This window comes from Erpetoichthys calabaricus, chromosome 13, assembly GCF_900747795.2.
Source record: "Erpetoichthys calabaricus chromosome 13, fErpCal1.3, whole genome shotgun sequence".
Lineage (NCBI taxonomy): Eukaryota > Metazoa > Chordata > Cladistia > Polypteriformes > Polypteridae > Erpetoichthys > Erpetoichthys calabaricus.
The window spans coordinates 104,623,322-104,642,059 of NC_041406.2; the positions used below are offsets into that span (position 1 = coordinate 104,623,322).

The 18,738-nt window shown below is 37.9% G+C and overlaps 1 protein-coding gene across 1 annotated transcript; it reads right to left on the bottom strand.

The window, feature by feature from the left end:
* Window positions 1–11,510: 11,510 nt before the first annotated feature.
* On the bottom strand, window positions 11,511–18,644 carry sec61b (SEC61 translocon subunit beta). The gene is made up of 4 exons (XM_028817410.2): window positions 18,487–18,644; window positions 16,695–16,792; window positions 13,879–13,980; window positions 11,511–12,005 (listed from the first exon to the last, which is right to left on the bottom strand). Exons 1-4 carry the CDS (start codon window positions 18,487–18,489, stop codon window positions 11,918–11,920), a joined length of 291 nt encoding a protein of 96 aa, XP_028673243.1. The 5' UTR covers window positions 18,490–18,644; the 3' UTR covers window positions 11,511–11,917.
* Between the last annotated feature and the right edge of the window lie 94 nt (window positions 18,645–18,738).

An 18,738-nucleotide genomic window follows, 5' to 3' on the forward strand; every position in this document is an offset into this window, starting at 1 on the left:
CTCCTGTGTTTCTGTGCAAATCTGTGACCCAAGCGTGACAAGTGGTACCAGGAGTGGTTGCACAGATGAACGCACAGATAAACTCCAAGCGGTTGTTTCAGATAGCTCAAAATGTCCCGCTTCTTCCCGACCCGGAGGATGATCCGGTTCCTGCTCCTGCTTTACCTACTAATTCCAAGTATGTGCAAACGAAGATGAGTCCTTCCGATGACCCAGAGATGTTTCTTTTAGCTTTTGAACATGTGGTGACTTTGCTGGGATGGGACAAACGAAACTGGGCTGTCATCGTCACCCCTTTTTTGTCTAGGGATACCTTAATTGCTTTATGGAATGTGCCTCACAATAAACTCGGCGATTATGATTTCTTGAAGCAGCCAGTTGTTTTACGAAAAACTACGAGCTTTTTGTCTAAAGGTTTTGCGCTTCGTGATTGGAAACTGAACATGTACGGTCCCGAATTCATGTGCAAATTCAAGATTTGATTCATAAAGTTCACTGCTGGTTTGAGGGAAACGAGATGGAACGCATTGTGGAAAAGATTGTCATGAATATACTGCTGGCTGGGATCCCTGCAGTTCTCCAAGATAAATTCCTTCGTCGTGATGTTGAATCTTTGACGATCATGGCCAAATGTTTGGAGGGTTCTCAAACCACTTGGAGAAAAAGCGGTGGATTTGCTGCTCCTTATGCTGTTCCGCAGCCTCCGAGAGATCGCCCAGGAAATGCTCGTCGCTTTGAACGGAGATTAGAGATTCAACGTGCTGTTAACCGTGAAAATTGGGCTTCTTTGGGAAGACCTCCAGGGGATCCGACAGTTAACATGGCACCAATATCTGGGGAAGCAGGAGGCCGTGGACGTCGCCGTGGGTATTTCAGGAGTGGAGCTGAACGAACATGCTTCCGGTGTGCTCAACCTGGCCACTTGGTGAGGGAATGCCGCCTATCCGCTGCTCAATCGTCGGAAATTGGTCTCGCTGAGGTTAGTTGCTCCCGTGTTCCTTATTCTTCAGATAAAAAGGGTGGTTTAATTGTCTCGGTGAAGTTGGGGGGCCACGAGATCTCAGCATTATTGGACTCAGGAAGTGACCTTTGTATTGTCAGACGGGACTGTCTTGACGACAGGTATCTGTGTAACACTGAAACTGTAAACATACGCTGTGTACATGGAGATGTTAAAGACTATCAGACATTGCTTCTTCCTTTAACATATAAGGGTCGTCATTTTAAAGTTTGGTCTACCGTTTCGGGCTCCTGCCCCTGGCCCTTACTGATCGGCAGGAGGAATGCCCTTTTTCCTAAACATATGACCGAATGTTGGACGCCAGTCAGTGAGCCCCGTGTCAAGCTTAGCGAGGTGGAAGAGGATGAACTGGCTATTGAGGAAGATCTTGAGCCCCATTTAAATATTGAACCGAAAGTGGCTGTTAGGGAAGTTCTCGAGCCCAGACTAGATATTGAACCCGATCTCTCCAGCGAGACCGAGGGTGACAGCCCCCCAATTTCCCAGAGCGACTCGCTGGCCCATCTACAACGTCTCAACTTGCAAATGCCTCCGAACAAGAACCGAGCACTAGCGAGCGGACGGATTTTGTGTGCTTGCAGCATGCTGATAGCTAATTAGAATATGTATTTAAACAGGCTCACACTGCTAGTGACTCTCATTACCAAGAGCGTGCATCCGGGGGCTTAAAAACCCCGCACTTTCTTGAGAAAGACGGCTGCCTTTTTAGAGTGATATCAGATCATTTACTCGGGGAATTTACTGAACAGTTAGTTGTACCTGAAGTACATAGGGACATTCTTTTGCAATTAGCCCACTCTCACATCTTGGGTGGGCACCTGGGGACTAGAGAGCGTTTATCAAAACGATTTTATTGGCTGAATATGGGGAAAGATGTGGAGCGATTCTGTACTTCTTGTCCTGATTGTCAAATCGTCTCTGCTTATAAACCCCCTCGGGCTCCCCTTTCTCCTATGCCTAAATTGGAAGTCCCTTTTCCAACGGGTGGGAATAGATATAGTAGGCCTTCTACCCAAGACTAAAACTGGGTATCAATATATGCTTGCGTTGGTTGACTATGCAACGCGATATCCGGAAGTGACTGCTTTGAAAAAAGCCAATTCCTCCACTGTAGCCAAAGCTTTGTGTGAGATTTTCACTCGTATTGGCATCCCTAGAGAAATTTTAACTGATCAGGGCACACCTTTTACTTATTGCGTGATGACACAATTGTGTGACAGCTTTGCTATTAAGAAATTGAGTACCACTGTTTACCATCCACAGACGAATGGTTTGACTGAACGATTTAACAAAACTTTAAAACAGATGATTAGGCGAGTTGCTCATGATGATCCGACGTCTTGGGACTCTGTCCTGCCTTTTATTATGTTTGCGGTACGGGAATCGCCGCAGGCCTCCACTAGTTCTAGTCCATTCGAGTTGTTGTTTGGCAGGCGTCCGTGAGGCTTCTTGGATGTTGTACGAGAGGAATGGACAGGATTCGGGACAACAGCTCACGGGCCGAGCTTTGCAGATCGAGTAATTTCGTTGCAAGAAAGAATTTCTAAACGTTTTTCTATTGCTGTGGAGCATCAGTGACGTGAGCAGGAAACTCAGAAACGTCTTTTATGATAGACACTGTAAGCTCCGTGAATTTAAACCTGGTGATCGTGTTCTGGTACTGATTCCAACGGACCCGCACAAATTCCTAGCGAAATGGCAGGGACCTGCCATTATTGAGGAACGTATGGGGCGGGTAAATTATACAGGTTACAAGGTTAGAATACCGGGCCGGCACAAACCATTCCAGATTTTACATGTTAATCTATTGAAGGAATGGCATGATCCGCAGGGGGGTACACTACTTCGGCTGCAGTCCCTCAGACCGATATTGCCATTGGTGATGATTTGACTGACTCTCAAAAGACAGAGTTGTCATCTTTGATTGAACGGAACACTGATGTTTTTTCAGACTTGCCAGGCATGACTAATCTTGCAGAACATAAAATCACTACTGAACCCGGTATTAGGGTGCAAATTTGCCCGTATCGGATTCCGGAAGCACGACGGAATATTGTGCGTGAAGAAGACAAAACGATGCTGGCATTGGGTGTAATTTGCGATAGTAAAAGTGACTGGTGTAGTCCGGTCGTATTAGTCCCAAGCAAGACGGCTCGGTTCGCTTCTGTATCGATTTCAGGCGCTTGAATACAGTCTCAAAATTTGATGCTTATCCAATGCCCTGTGTTGACGAACTGTTGGAAAAACTGGGTCAGGTATCCTATATCTCCACACTGGATCTCACGAAAGGTTACTGGCAGGTGCCTCTTGAGGCTGACAGTTGCGAAAAAACAGCATCTACGACTCCTGACAGACTTTATGAATTTACGAGACTCCTATTTGGTCTTCATGGCACTTGCTGTGCTTATTTGCGGCTGATCTATCGTGCGATCCGTTTAAACTGTTGACAAAGGGACATGTTTGTATGCAGTGTTTGAATAAAGTTCCTGTCTCTACAACCTCCTGTGTTTCTGTGCAAATCTGTGACCCAAGCATGACAATATATATAGATAACTGAAGTTTTAAAACACTGGTATACCCATCAAGTAGTAACCAATCATTAACATATTATTCAAGTAGAGCAGTAATGGTATTTATAAATATTAAAATACGATGTAGGACTTGAATTTTAATGTGTGATCACCCTAGAGTAACAACAAATGGGGAAATTGTAATTTTGGGGAGAACTGGGTTTATAAATGTGACATCATCATGGACTTACCTGAGTTCTTATCTTGGGCACATTTTAAATTTATTCTTCCACATTTTCTCTCTGTGCTTAAAGTCAAAACTAAAAAATAAAAGTGCAAATATTGCTATAGCTGTGCTATTGAATTAGGTTATTTCATTTAATCAAACTCTTTAAAGCTGTTTTTGCTACCAACATGCTTTTCAAATCTGGTTTGCTAGAGAAGTACTCAGTCACATTTGCTAATGTAACATGTATGTTTGCAACACTGGCTGGTTAAAAAAAATAAATAAAAAATAAACTTCCTAAAGAGTTTTATTTAACAGAGGAGTCCAAATGATTTGAATTTCAAATGTCACAGACTTTTGAGTCTTACTTAATGGATAGAAAATTCTTTGTTAGTTGTGGTGATTATACTTCAAGGACACATGATATTCTATATGGTGTTCCACAAGGATCTATCCTGGGTTCGCTGCTCTTTTCGATCTCTGTGCCTCCATGAGGTCAGATTATCTCAAGGCATAACATGAACTACCACAGCTATGGTGACGACACTCAACTGTGTTTATCAATAGCGCCTGATGACCCTGACTCTCTTGGTTCACTGACACAATGTCTTACTTGTGTTTCTGAGTGGATGAGTAGTAATTTTCTCAAACTAAATAAGAAGAAAACAGAAATCTTAGTGATTGGCAAAAATGGATATTGTGAGGGTATTGGAAATAAACAATCCATTTGGCTTAAATTTCAAGACAGGGGTAAAGAATTTAGGGGTAATTATTGACTCTGACCTGAATTTTAAGTCACATATTAATCAGATTACTAGGACAGCATTTTTTTCACTTAAGAAATATAGCAAAAATTAGACCCTTTATAACTTTGCAAGATGCTGAATAATTAGTTTAGGCTTTTGTTTTCAGTCAGCTAGATTACTGTAATGCACTCCTCTCAGGACTACCAAAAAAAGACATCAATCAATTGCAACTAGTGCAGAATGCAGCTGCTAGAATCTTAACTCGGAAAAGAAAATCCGAGCACATCACGCCAGTTTTGATGTCACTACACTGGTTACCTGTACCATTAAGAATTGACTTTTAAATACTGCTTATGGTTTACAAAGCCTTAAATAATCTTGCTCCGTTCTATATTTCAGAATGCCTCTCACCTTACACTCCAAATAGAAACCTTAGATCTTCAAATGAATGTCTGTTTATAATTCCAAGAGCTAAACTTAAAAGAAGTGGTAAGGCAGCCTTCTGCTGTTATGCACCAAAAATCTGGAATAGCTTACCAATAGAAATTTGCCAGGCTAATACGGTCGAGCACAAAAAACTGCTAAAAACCCATTATTTTAATATGGCATTCTCATAGCTTAATTTTAGTGTAACCCTGATATTCTGTATATGCATTTGACTATCATTTTTATCATATCTCCACAATCCGTACTAACCCCTACTTTCTCTGCTGTTCTCTTTCCGGTTTTCTGGAGTGGTGATCTGCGCCTCCACCATCTGATCAAAGCACCATGCAGTCCTTGCATTGACGGATTGAAGGCCAGAGGTCCACATGACCATCATCATGTAATTCTTCCACATGAAGCCTGAAAACCATGAGGACTGATTTAGATCATTGATGTTAGGTAGAATGCCTAGTGGTGTCTGGGTGGTCTTGTGGCCTCGAAACCCCTGCAGATTTTTTTTTTTTCTCCAGCCCTCTGGAGTTTTTTTTTTTTTTTTTTTTTGCTCGTCTTTTCTATCCTCCTGGCCATCAGACATTACTTTATTCTTTGTTATTTACTATTCCCTAATCTTATTTTTATATTTCTGTTTTTTATGTAAACTTTTCTTTCTTCATTTTGTAAAGCACTTAGAGCTACATCATTTGTATGAACATGTGCTTTATTTTGTCTAAATCCAATCCTTCCTTTTTACATTTGTCTAAACATGAAGGCTTTCTGTGGAAAATCTTCTCAGCTTTACTATAATCCATTTTTTCAGACTCTTGTAACAATGCTTGTTGTTGTGATGTTTTCAAAGTATCTTATGTGAATTTCCCATTGGGATTAATAAAGTATCTATCTATCTATCTATCTATCTATCTATCTATCTATCTACATGGTCTAAAAAGAATTTGCTATTGCTTAGTGACGGTACTAATCCAAAATCAGAATATTACCTGCACCGTCATTACATGTAATCACTTACTGTAGGTCACATTTTAGGGCTGATACTCAGGAACATTAGTTTGCCTTTAAAAACCAAACAAACGACACAAATTCGGTTTTTGCATAATCATATTCAGCAATGAAGTATGGTATTCCCTCCTTCTTGCTAACTGTGTGGCTCCACAATTATGTGTTTCTTTTACCACGGTACGTGTCATATTAACAGGAAGCTGTACTTTGAAGCATACAAACAATAGTTGAATTTTATTTTGGTAGTAACAAATGGAGCAGCTAATTTCATTACTGGTGCAGAAATGCCAAACAGCCACTTCACTTGAACCTTGTGTCAGTTTTTTCCTCCTACAACTGTTCTAAGCATTGCCATTATGCAGTTTCAACCCATATTCTGTGGTCATCATCCGAATTTGGGGATACATGCAAGGTTTCCCCAGTTCCCCTGAACTGTATACACTGGTTGGAAAACAAATGGATGCTTTGAAGGACAGTTGTAGATGTGCACATTCATTTCCTCTCACAAACTCATAACGCAAGTTAAATGATTACAACTCACATCTGATCAGTCACATTATTGCGCTCTCACAATACAGGAAAATCTACTTCTGTACTAACTCAATAATGAGTTAAAAGTAGAAATGATAAAAGTATGTGCACGTCTTGACTTTTTTTTTAATTAGGCATAAGTTTCCTGCTTTAAAAGCAAAGGATTTGGGTTTCAGACAACTTTACTCGAAATAAGTAAATGGTTTTTGCCATTTTTCTTTTCAACATGAGTTGATGCAGTGCTGTATCATTACCACTCCGCCATTTTCACATGTACTCACGTATTACTTTGCCTTCCAAAGTGGTAGGGATGCTCCAATTGATTTAGATCAGCGGCCGATTTTCACACACACAAAAAAAACAAACACTACAGCGGTGGAAAGTAAATTGGCCGATCACAAAAGCCGATTGTTTTCAGCCCCTGCTTTTCTAAGCTTTACAGTAATTTAGTTGCAATGCTCCTTAATGTGAGGTATTATGATAGTTAGGCCTTTTTTTTTTTTTTGCAGTGTACACAAAGAGAAGTCATTCTGTGCCATTAGACAAACAGCCAAAAAAACCAAAAAAATAACACTTTAATTAAGGTGACCATTTGTCCCCTTTTTCGGACAACTGTCCTCACTCAGAAACATGTCCCCGGTTTAAGGTTTGTCCACATTTCCAGTCCTTGCATGATCTTGCGTTAAGTTTTGCTTGTTCGTGTACGCTAGCACGTCGTAATGAAACTGCATTTTCACAACCAGGCATGAATTCTTCTCGAGACGTATGTAGTCTATGCTCCACTAAGCTACATTAGCGTTTCATACTGTTACTCATCATCAGTCTTATAGGTCGATGGACTGTACTGCTGGCTTAATGCACAAATTATTTGCGGACTCTGACACTGCAAAAATATTTCGTGTGGTAGGACGAAATCAGAAGCCATTATCAACTGCGTCACTGGCCCTCACAGTGTTACCAAACTAGTTCAGACACTGAATGACGATAGCTATTTTGGAGTGGCAACCGACACAAGCAATCAGGGAGCAGAGAAGTTGTTCCCAGTTATTGTGCAGGTTATTTCGTCTGAAGAAGGGGCCTGAGTTGCCTTGAAAGCTTGCATATTGTAATCTTTTTAGTTAGCCAATAAAAGGTGTCATTTTGCTTGGCATTCCTCTACAAGTATCTTGTAGATACTCTTAAGAAGTGCCATCTGTCTTCAAAATGTATTGCATGTTCTGGAAACAATGCTAATGTGAACTTTGGATGCATCAGTCGGAGGGATGGGAATAATGTGTTTTTGCAGCTGAAAAAAGCCCTGGAGATCCCACTTGTTGGAGTAGGATGTCCAGCCCATGTACTACACAACTGCATTCAGCATGGAGCAGATCTGCTGCCAGTTGACTTTGAGACAATTGTACAGAAAGTGTTCAATTATTTTTCCATTTAAACCGTTCGCACACAGGCTTTGAAAGATTTCCTTGATTTCGTCGATGTTACGTACCAGCAGCTGTTGTACCACACAGAGTTTGTTTCCAGCAATAGAGAGACTTTTGCAGATTTTTCCAGCTTTTAAGACTTACTTCCAAAGCATGGATCAGCCACCAGTGTTGAAGATTTTTTTCGAAAACGATTTTTCGGAACAGTACTTGTGGTTCATACATTCTTTGATGTCAGCTTTCTAGTGCCAGATAGCGCTGATCGAAAAAGCAGAAACGTCTGTGTTGGAGGTCTGCAACAGCTTGCAGTCAACAATGAAAACTCTTCGAGTTGGAGGCTGGAGGAGACTTTTATTCCACTAACCGTTAGACAGCTTCTGACAAAATTGTGTCAAGACGCGGATTGCAACAAGCTCACGCAAGCAGTCCAGTTAGTATACCAGGCATGCATTTCTTATTTGGAAAAATGGAAGGCACCTTTTGCTGAATTCCAGTGCTTTCAATGGATGTTTGACAGGATGAAAGATATTTCGTTTGATACTTTACTGCCATGTGTACAGTACTTGAAATAGAAAGTAATTGATCTAGACGATGCTTCATTGTTTGATCAGTACCGAAACGTTGTCTTTCGCGGAACAGCAGAAAGATGCCGAGTTTTTTAAGCACCCCCTGTCCCAACAATGGAGCTCATACTTCAAAGATACTGTTGCTTGTCCATCCGAACTGCTTAAAGTGTGCACGTTTTTCTTCGCTATACCAGGGCACAACGGCAATGTCGAACGAGCGTTCTCGCTCATCACCTCTCGGTGAACAAAGGAGAGAAACAGGCTCTCAATGCAGTCCATACGGGAAATAATTCTGACAAAGCACAACTTCAAGAACACATCGTGTCAAGAATTCTGCACCTGCATTGCTGGAAACAATGACCTCTTGCGGAAAGTTGGATCATCTGAGAAGTATGACATGACATAGGCATAAACGTACGTTTTTTTTTTCTAAAGACATTATTTAGTTTATGTTTATTATCTAATGATAATATTTGAGTTTCAGTTTTTTAGGTTGCTCACTAAATTGTAACTGGAAAATATATTTGGTAATTTTTGTCGTCGTTTATAGCCGAACCCATCTGGTCACACTTTACTAAACAACTGATACATTAGGGTCTTTTTAAAGGGATATACTCTTTATGAATTGTGTGTTTTTCGTAAGAAACTAGTACTTAATTAAAATGGTAATCCATATTTCATAATTACACCAAGAATTGTGAATGTCTAGCTGATGCAATGAAGAAAAAAAAAAAAACTTTTACAATATTTATAAAGTATACTTTTACCACAAAAAAAAAAAAAAAAAGATGGAGTGCAATTAAAAATAAAACTTAAGTGCATATGTATTTACATTTAAGCAGTGTTTAATTGGCAGTATTAATTATGTGAGAATATAGATCATTTGTTTTTAATTAAGCCTGGTTTCAGACAGATACATAACAGAAAAAATGACAACTTGCACTCGTAAAAATAATTCTATTTTCTTTTATACCATATGTATTATGGATACATATTATATTAGTTGTATTTTACGGAAATTTTATTTTAGGATTGTGATGGCCAGTGAATAATAAGCCTCTTAACAAAATGAAATTCTATAAACAGTGAACACCTGTGGTCTATAATTTAATTTTAAAAATACCAAAGATTAACACTTTGGTTATGCAGGAGGTTACTGTAAAACATTTTTAAAGGAATTAAAAATCAGAATTGGCATTGGAATCTGCTGATCAAGTAACATGAAATTAGTGATCAGGCCTTAAAAAACCCGATTGGGGCATCCTTAGTAATTTGTCTATTTGCAGTCAAGCATTAATGTAGTATCAACTTTCACTTGGTCCTACCAATACTGCAACAAAAAACCCACGGAGAGCCAAAATGAAGTACCACATTTCTCACAGTCATTGTGCGAGGTAGAGGCAGGCAAGTGGGTTGGCATGGGGGTCCTTTGATTGGCAATCCTTTGTAGTTTTCAGTTAGCAACATGCCTTGGTCCGGTGTGCACAGTGCTTTCACTGTCAAAGCGTTCTTCAAAAGTGAATCCTTCATCACTATGTAATGCACTTCAGAATTCTACCCCAATGGTGATGTCCCAAATCAGAAAACAATTCTTCAGTGGGTGCTAAATTTAGACAGATGGGTACAACATTGAACAGAAACTCTTCAGGCCACCCTCGGACTGTACAAACACCTGAAAACATCCAAGCTGTAAGGGCATCAATTTTGCAGGCTCCTAGACGTTCAGCATGCAAACCTGCTTCTGGCATTTCCAACACTTCTTTGAGGAGGATTTTGCAGGAGGACCTTAATTTCCATCCATACAAAATGATGGTAATGCAGGAACTCACTGAGAGAGACTTGTGTGCAAACATTCTGCAACCTGTTCACTGAGTTGCCACCATCATGAGCAGCAACGAGGAACATTTCCATTTGAAAAATTGCGTAAATAAGCTAAGCTTTCACTATTGAGCTAAAACCAACCCTCTTGAACATCACAGACCCCTGCACAGCGAGTGTGTTACAGTTTGGTGCACTGTTGCAGATTTTGGCATTGTAGGCCCTTTTTGAGATGGGTGAGCAGCAACAGTCACAATCACTTCAGAACATTACATTGAAATGCTAGAGAACTTTCTGCGAATGCAACTGGAAGAAATGGACAAGGTGGATACCTGGTTTCAACAAGATGGAGCAACAGCTCATACGGCACAGAGATCCATGCAAGTTTTGTGGAAGATGTTACCAGGGAAGCTGATCTCCCTGCGTGGCGATGTCGGGTGGCCTTCACGTTCTTCTGATCTTGCTCTGTAAGATTTCTTCTTGTGCTGCTATCTCAAGTCAAAGGCAAACACACCAACCTCAAAATCTTGAAGCCCTCAAGGACGTTATTTGCCACAAAATCACCGAACAAGTCATACAAGCGTGCAGAAACTGTCGCGAATAAGTCACCATCTTGATGACATTTTTAAAACAGTTGCAATTAATTTTGTCATGTAGCATTTTTTTTAGAATAAATGTGGTACTTCTTTTTGGCTCACCCTGTATTTGCATGCCTACGTCTTATCTTGTTTTAAAGGAAGACAACTGACAATAATGCACTCTCACTTTAACTTCATACTATACCATAAGAGATGCATCACAAAATAACTACAAGACCCCATCCATACTCTAATGTGAATAAACGTTAAAGAGTTCAGTTCTTGTACTACAAACGCAACATGTGTTGTCACTTTACAAAGGCAGTAAACAAACTAAACCAAAGTTATTCCTGTATGTTTTAAATTATGACCAACAGGCCATAGCACAAACTGCCAGTGATGGCAAAGAAACACTTTAAGACACTTCTGTCAGTCACTTTTTGATTTTGTAAGTAATATCTATCCTTTATATAACTTACCATAATTACAAAAGCATACAACTTTAATGCATAAGGTAAACAACTAAAAATAACAGGATAGTATAACATAACAAAAGCCATTTTGTTGGCTTCATTCACTCTTCAAGTCTATGAGCAATATTTATTTTCTCTGCAAACTGAATGACTGGAATAGTTACAAAGTGAATCCTTAAGAAGTTATTTTTAATAAAAAGCATGTGCACTTATGTTAATGTTACTAGCAGATAAAATTTTCATTGTTTCAGGACCACTTAATTGTCAACACAGACATACAGCTGCGACTTGAGAGCATTTATTGTAGCACAATATGGATTTTAACAAAAGCTGCACAAAAAAGTCTGGTATCCAAAAAGTAAAGTCTTTTTGGGTTGACAACTGAAGGGAAAAAGTATCCTCATAAATTCATAAAGAGGGAAAAAAATTTAAAAAAAAAAAAATCAGTGAAGTTCTCTTCATCCAAATCATTCTTGCAGCAATAAAACCAGAAAGTTGGTAAAATGGAAATGGAAGGGATTTGGTCCAGTTCAAAATTTAAATAATTAAGAGAGAGATGATGTAACATGAAGGAAGCCAGGCTCTTTGTCCTAGGAGCGAGTGTACTTTCCCCAGATGTGCAACATGAACACTGAAGCAATGAACAGGAGACTCATGACAAGCACTGGAACAGGACCACTGAAAGGGGGGGAAAAAATATATAAAATAAAATTACAACTAAAATATAACAAGTACAGGACTGAAGATGAGAAATTAAAACTTCTTAAAATTAGAAAATCTATCCTGAGTGTTTTTTTCAACTGCTTAAAAAAAGGAGACAAACCAGAATTTCAATTCAATCACAATTATGATGCTACTGTATCTTGATAAAACATGTTTGTATGCAACCTAATTTTTTATATATCTAAAACAAGTGCTCCCAATGTAAACCTGTTCAGTCTGTTTGATTAAGAAAAGAAAACAATTTCTGTAACAGGGAAGCTATAGACAGCAATTAACATTTTCTTTTCCCACTGCACCAGAAATGATATGCTACATTTTAATAGGGAGGACTCAGTGTGAATCTCACTTTCAGGCATAATTTAACACAGCTTTGTTACTAACGATTAATAGAGGTGTGACATCAGTTATTAAAAATGTATTATTGACTGCAATTATGATTAAAGTTCAGCAGTAAGTGAACTACTAAAAAAAATAAAATATGGCCAAAAAAACACAAACACACCACTACACACTTTAACAGGACACTAGTAAAACCATTTTAATTTTAGAACCCTTACACTATCACCATTATGGTTTTAACCCTGTTCTTCCAGGCTTTCATTCAAGGCCCCATATTTAACAGAGAGCAACCTCTCCTTATGAGTTAGGAGACTGACGGTGGCTTTAATATCTATTGAAGAGGTCTTATTTGGCCTTCAAGGCTGCTACATGCATCATCATAGTTGAGGTTTTAAATTATCTAAAGACCCACGCTCATTTTAAGAATTTTTTTTTTTTTTTTTTTTTTTTAAAACAGATATTTCAGTAAGTTACTGATGGTAAAACACCATTCATGGATTTGTTTGAGATCTACTTATTGAAGAAGGAAAAGGCAATATCATTAGACAGAAGCTTTTAAACTTCAATCTGTCTTAAAACTGCTACATTTTTCAGTATTTTTATACCATTATAAATGCTATACAACTGGTGGTAGAATGCTAAGGGATTTGACTTTTTTTTTTTTTTTTTTGATTTTTACAAAATGCAGAAAGCCAGCATAAAAGGGGGGAAAACAAATTAAGGAACCTCTGTTTTCTACAGGACACATACAATTTACCAAATTTTCCTTCATATCTTAAACTTACTACAATTTCATGTGCCCTGGGTAAAGATGACAAAATGACTTAACACTAGAATTACCAGAACCTACGAAAAAACTCGTAGATCCGGCCCACCTTAAATCGCTTCTTAAATCCGTTCACACCTCTCCGCCAGCGTCTTTTGTCATCTAAATGGGCCGATATACACAAGCTGCAAGCAGCCGGCTATTCCATCCCCCCACCGACTTAGAACATGCACGTACTTCTCCCAGCTCATGCCTTGATTGATTATCTGGGAGTGAAGTGGAGTTTTAGAGTGGAAATAATAGATCGTTATTTGGAACACACACACGTTTCATGTGTGTTCCATTTCTACAGTAACCTGTATAAACACATTGTTAAAACAGAAACTTTTCCATATTTTAGTAATAAATGTTACAAAATGTAGGCATAAACTATAAAATGTGTGAAGCCTGAAGTCCAAAGATCAAATAAACACTTTCACGAAAGGTTCAAGAATGAAACAACAGCTTCCGTGGCGTACCGGTAAGACTTGCTGACTTAAGAGCGTAATAAGCTTGCCGTGCCTCAGAGACACGAGTTCGAATCCCTGCTGGGGAGAAATTTTTTTTTTTTTTTTTCTTTTTAACTTTCGCCGCTCTGCCTGCCTGAACTCCCTGTCTATTTTAAATCAGCAGATTTAAAATATCACTTGTGACCATCCAATTTTTAAATGCACAAATACTTACACTTTAAGTCCAGGAGAGTCTTCCGTATAGAATCGCCACATTCCTCCTGTTCCAGATGATGCACCTCTGCCAGCACTTCTCGTCCCACTGCTGGTTGCTTTCCTATTGCATAGTAAAAAAGAAAAATCGCCATAAACACATTACTCCTTTTCTTTATAGTATTCTATTCAGACAAGCCCATGTACAGTACAGACAGCTCGATGGAGATTAAATCCTTTTAATATACAGTAGTATTAAACTATCACCACAAAGCACTTTACAAGACAAAATTTTATAATGCAGTTCTTTTTTCTAAATAATCAATTAGAATCATTACCTACAACCATATGTTCTGCTGCAGCAAGTAAGAACCAAGGTTAAAGAAACCTGGGGGGTTTGGCTTTGGGGGTGTTGAAGATTCACACATGATAAATTTGTCTATCCTTGCCATCATGTCTCAAACTCTCCCAATTGCACCATTGGAAGTTTTACATTTTAAAGCCCATTTGAAACCATAGATTATTAATATAGAAAACATATTGGGTATAATCAGTATTCATGAGATGAAGTGGTTCAAAAGTGGTTGTAAATATACAGGGCGATACTCTTAACCTTGTATTGACAGTTAAAGTAACTAAACATCCTTCTATCATGCAAACTTCCTTATGCCAACTTAGCATTACAAACTCACCTAAAAAAAACAACACACTAATGGTAAGTCACAGCTTTGTACCAATTATTTTTAAAAATGTGATCATAGCCTACTGTTGTGTATCTGCTTTCAGGAGATTCTCTGTTCTTGAGATTCTGCCTACTTAAGTAGGATCCTAGTAAGTGAACTAGCATTTGCAAACTAGAGCCAGCTTGCTCAATTTGGGAATATGAGAGGTATATGGGAGGGTTAGGCTGGCTGCTCTCGATCAAGTCCAGTATGGAAAAGTCAGCTTCAGATAAGTAGGTCAAAGGGAACATTGTCAGTAAAAGAGGGAAAACCTGCATCTTTTCTTAAACTACACGTTAAACATTTATGTTAATTCTGAGCACTGAATTTGCACCATCTCCAACAAGTAATTGTGTCAACCCTAGATAGAAGTCTCAGGTTTAAAAGGAACAGATCTCAGACAAACAGAAGTACACATGGTGGAATTATGAAGTTGTTCAACTGCTTATGGAAGTTTGACAACTTTCTAAAAAAAAAAAAAAAAAAAAAAAAAAAAAAAAAATATTCGAGAGACTACCCTTGTGCTGGCATTCACTTCAATATCTCTTAATGTTTACTACACAAGTGGTTACATGTACCCACAGTGATTTTAAATAAACATAAATGCCTGTTTAAGACATGAAATTACATATCAGCTCAGTTATAAACTTAACATGCTGGATTTGGCACACGAGTGTCCTGTTAAGCATCACTATTTTAACTTCTGTAGCAATGCATTTCTGTTGCCTTTTTTAATTTAAATTAGGTACCACATTTTTTGCTTTACATTTTCTTTTAAATTAAAAACTAGGCAGCTGATGTTTGTTTTGAAATTGCACACTATTTTCATTTACACCACCTTAAACTCGTATTTGAGTTTTGCAATTTTTCTGTTGAACAAAAAACTGCTTTTCCATTGTGCCAAGTACAATTCTTACACAACTGTGATGTAATTCATGAATAGGGCAGTGAGGCCTAACAACTGAGGTTGAACTATTAACCACACAATATTTTACATATAGCATGACAAGTCAATCTTTATAATGCACATTTAAAATAGCCTTAAACTAAGTTAAAGTGTAGTACAAGCTTAAAAAAAAAAAAAAAGCACATGACAAACTATACATAAAAGATACACTTAAAATACCCCCACTCATATTTCTAGTCATGAATGCACATGAACCAACATATACAAACATAGTATTTAACCTCTTGAGGGTCAAAGGCCAGTGAAAATAAATAAGTCTTTAATGATGACCTAGAAGTAACTAATCTCAGGGCAGATCTAATATAAGAAGGTAAGCTATTCTAAAGTGGGGCCGTACTCTGGTAACAATTCATCTACACTTAAACACAATCAACAATGGCAGTCATATGCAAAAGAAGTCATGAAAAAATTTAAAGCATTGTCAATCAATTCTCTGTAGACTAGGTAACCATTCAAACGTGTCAAAGATTTCATCATTGGTGACTTGAAACCACTTACTATCATGGTCAGTCCAATTTTCAGATGATAATGGGCTAGCATGCACTATTGATTCAGATTTTGAGATGGTTCTATATTGAAAGCTTATACCATGTCACGCAATTACACAGCCTACCTACAGAAAAGTGGGAAATTCTACATCGTACCCTACTTACGTCACAGACAGTGCATATAGTATTACCAATGCCTTGCAGCCATTACATCATCAACACATGGGCAGTTTTGTTATTGTCGCCAATGTAAAGTTCCATCAATGTAGACTTGATCACATTTTTCAATCAGAGAAGGCATTTTCAAACTTATGTTAAAAAGATGGAATGATTTAAATGTCAGTTACATTTAATAAAGCTTTTAATGAATACTAAACTTACAACCTTGTACTAATATACACTATCAGCCAAAATAAGACCTGAAGACATTCTCAAAGTTTACCAAATCTAACTTTAGTAACAGTCAAACAGGTTAGAGTACAATAGCCTCCTAAATGTCTGCAGATGGCTGAAACTATACAGTATATACTCTGCAGTAGAATCATGGCTTGCTTTTACAAATGTAAACCGTGTTCATTCTCCGATAAAAAGATGAAAACCATTTGCGATCAAACAAAAAATGGAAAATATTTTACATTGAACTTCAAAGCTGTGGGCTTACCTTTGCCGAACAGTGGAGCCAGCTGCACGTGGAGCAACGGCCTTGCTGGGAGAACGGCCAGAAGCACCGACATTAGTGGCAGATGCCGCAGGACCAGGCTTAAAACAAAAATTCCAAAAATGAGAATGAGGCTGGGAAGTGATACACCACATTAAAGATCACTTATCTTTGCAAAGCTTTAAAGATATTGAAGGATCTTTCATTTCTCACCAGTCAGTCAAATGGACAAAAAGCATGCAAATTAAATTAAAACAGAAGAATCAGTCTGTCCACAAAATGGAGAAGTTTAGATATAGAATATATTGAATACCATGGAACTCTCAGTGCACTACGTAGATAACTGTAAATAATATATTCCTTAATTTCTGGAAGCCATTACTCAATTACGATTCTTAGGATGCAAACACAAATCCAAAGCAAACAGACATTGAATACATATTCATAAGGGTTATTTATTCTTTGTTGGACGTGCAAAGCGAGGAACAAAGCAAAACAGGATGCTTACAATACAATACAATTCCATCTATTTGTATCTAGAAGTACTGTACCACAAATGAACAAAATATACCAAATTACATTATTGACCACCTCTTTTTCATTATGATACAGCATTCATTTATTAAATTAAAAATGTGAACAACATTATACACAGGCATTTCAGCTGAAAAAAAATGTATGGTTTGTATAATCTGAAATAATAGTTTTTCACTTGAACAGCAATTGTTACTGTAAGGGATAAAGTAGAATAAAGGTTATTAAATATAATAAATCCTTATAGTCAATTGGACACAAGGCATTTGTCTACCTTTCCACACTTATTTGCTATATTGAATACCTAAACATTTTTTTTTTTTTTTTTTAAAATGTGTCATTCATCACACATTGAAAAACAAAGGCATGACCACGTATTTGTTATAAGTCTGTTCTAACAGATTTACAGTCTTGGTGTTCAAGTCATTCCTGACTGAAATGCTTTTCTAGGAATAGACGTCTTTTAATTCAACCTTTATTCCCCCCTTCTTGCAGAATGGTATTCATGTTTCTTACAGGCAATTTCACCTTTGAAAGTGCCTTGTTTTCTTATAATAAAAAATTTATCTTCATCTTGATTGCTGACAACTACCATGCACAATCAGGTGTGTTGTGCTTGATTACGAGTGAGAGGGCAGTGTCTTCGAGAAATTACCTATATACATTTTTATTTATTGTAATTGTATTTTTTAACTTCTTGTAAAGCACTTTGATCTGCACGTTTTATATTAAAACGTACTATACATAAAAAAGTTGTTAGAAGTATATGTCAGAAATGTGGAACTTAATTTAAAAATACAGGACAGCAGAGAGTCAACCAACTCCACCCCCTTTAAGTCATCAAACCTAAGTGCCAGCTTTGCCACATCAGCAGCGTGCCATGTGAAGCTGTATATTTAAAGTTTCTTGAGCTATTTTAAATCTACTTACTTCACGAGCAACAAATTAACCAACAGTGAAAAGGGTGCTCCTAGTGATCACCACCTTCTGCAAATTCCCTTTACACAAAATAAATCCCCAGATGCAAACATTTTTCAGACATTCCAGATCACTACCGTGTGTTGAAAAGTACACTGTGAATCGAGCAGCTGAATAAATAAAACATTAACATTAGCCTCTAGACAGAATATAAAACTGCAGCATGAAAACACGTTATTATACAAGTCAGTACGACACATCGTTATACAGCCAGCAGCAAGAAAATAATTAGCGCATAGTATTATTTAGCATACTACTATATAACAGTGGAACAATTACTTACCATTATGAAATTAAAGACTAAACTATTTCGCCTCAATAGCTACACCCCTGCTTCCTCGCTTCTACAGTGCACCAATACTCAGCAGCTAGAAAAGTTTAAGCACCAGCAGGCGAATAGGCCACGACAGCACAGTCAAGGGCCCAACTGGATGTGGCTAGAAGTGCGCCTGTATAAAATTAAAATAAAAAGAAAAATGCCACTGTAAGAAGTTATCAAGAGCTAATTTGAACGCACATACTATATACAATTAAA

Excerpts from the sequence above, each read along its gene's own strand:
- sec61b (XM_028817410.2), bottom strand. Across the intron at positions 13,981-16,694 it reads GGCTCCACTGTTCGGCAAAG|GAAAGCAACCAGCAGTGGGA; the intron begins GTAAGCCCACAG and ends ACTATGCAATAG. Across the intron at positions 12,006-13,878 it reads GACTCTCCTGGACTTAAAGT|TGGTCCTGTTCCAGTGCTTG; the intron begins GTAAGTATTTGT and ends CCCCCCTTTCAG.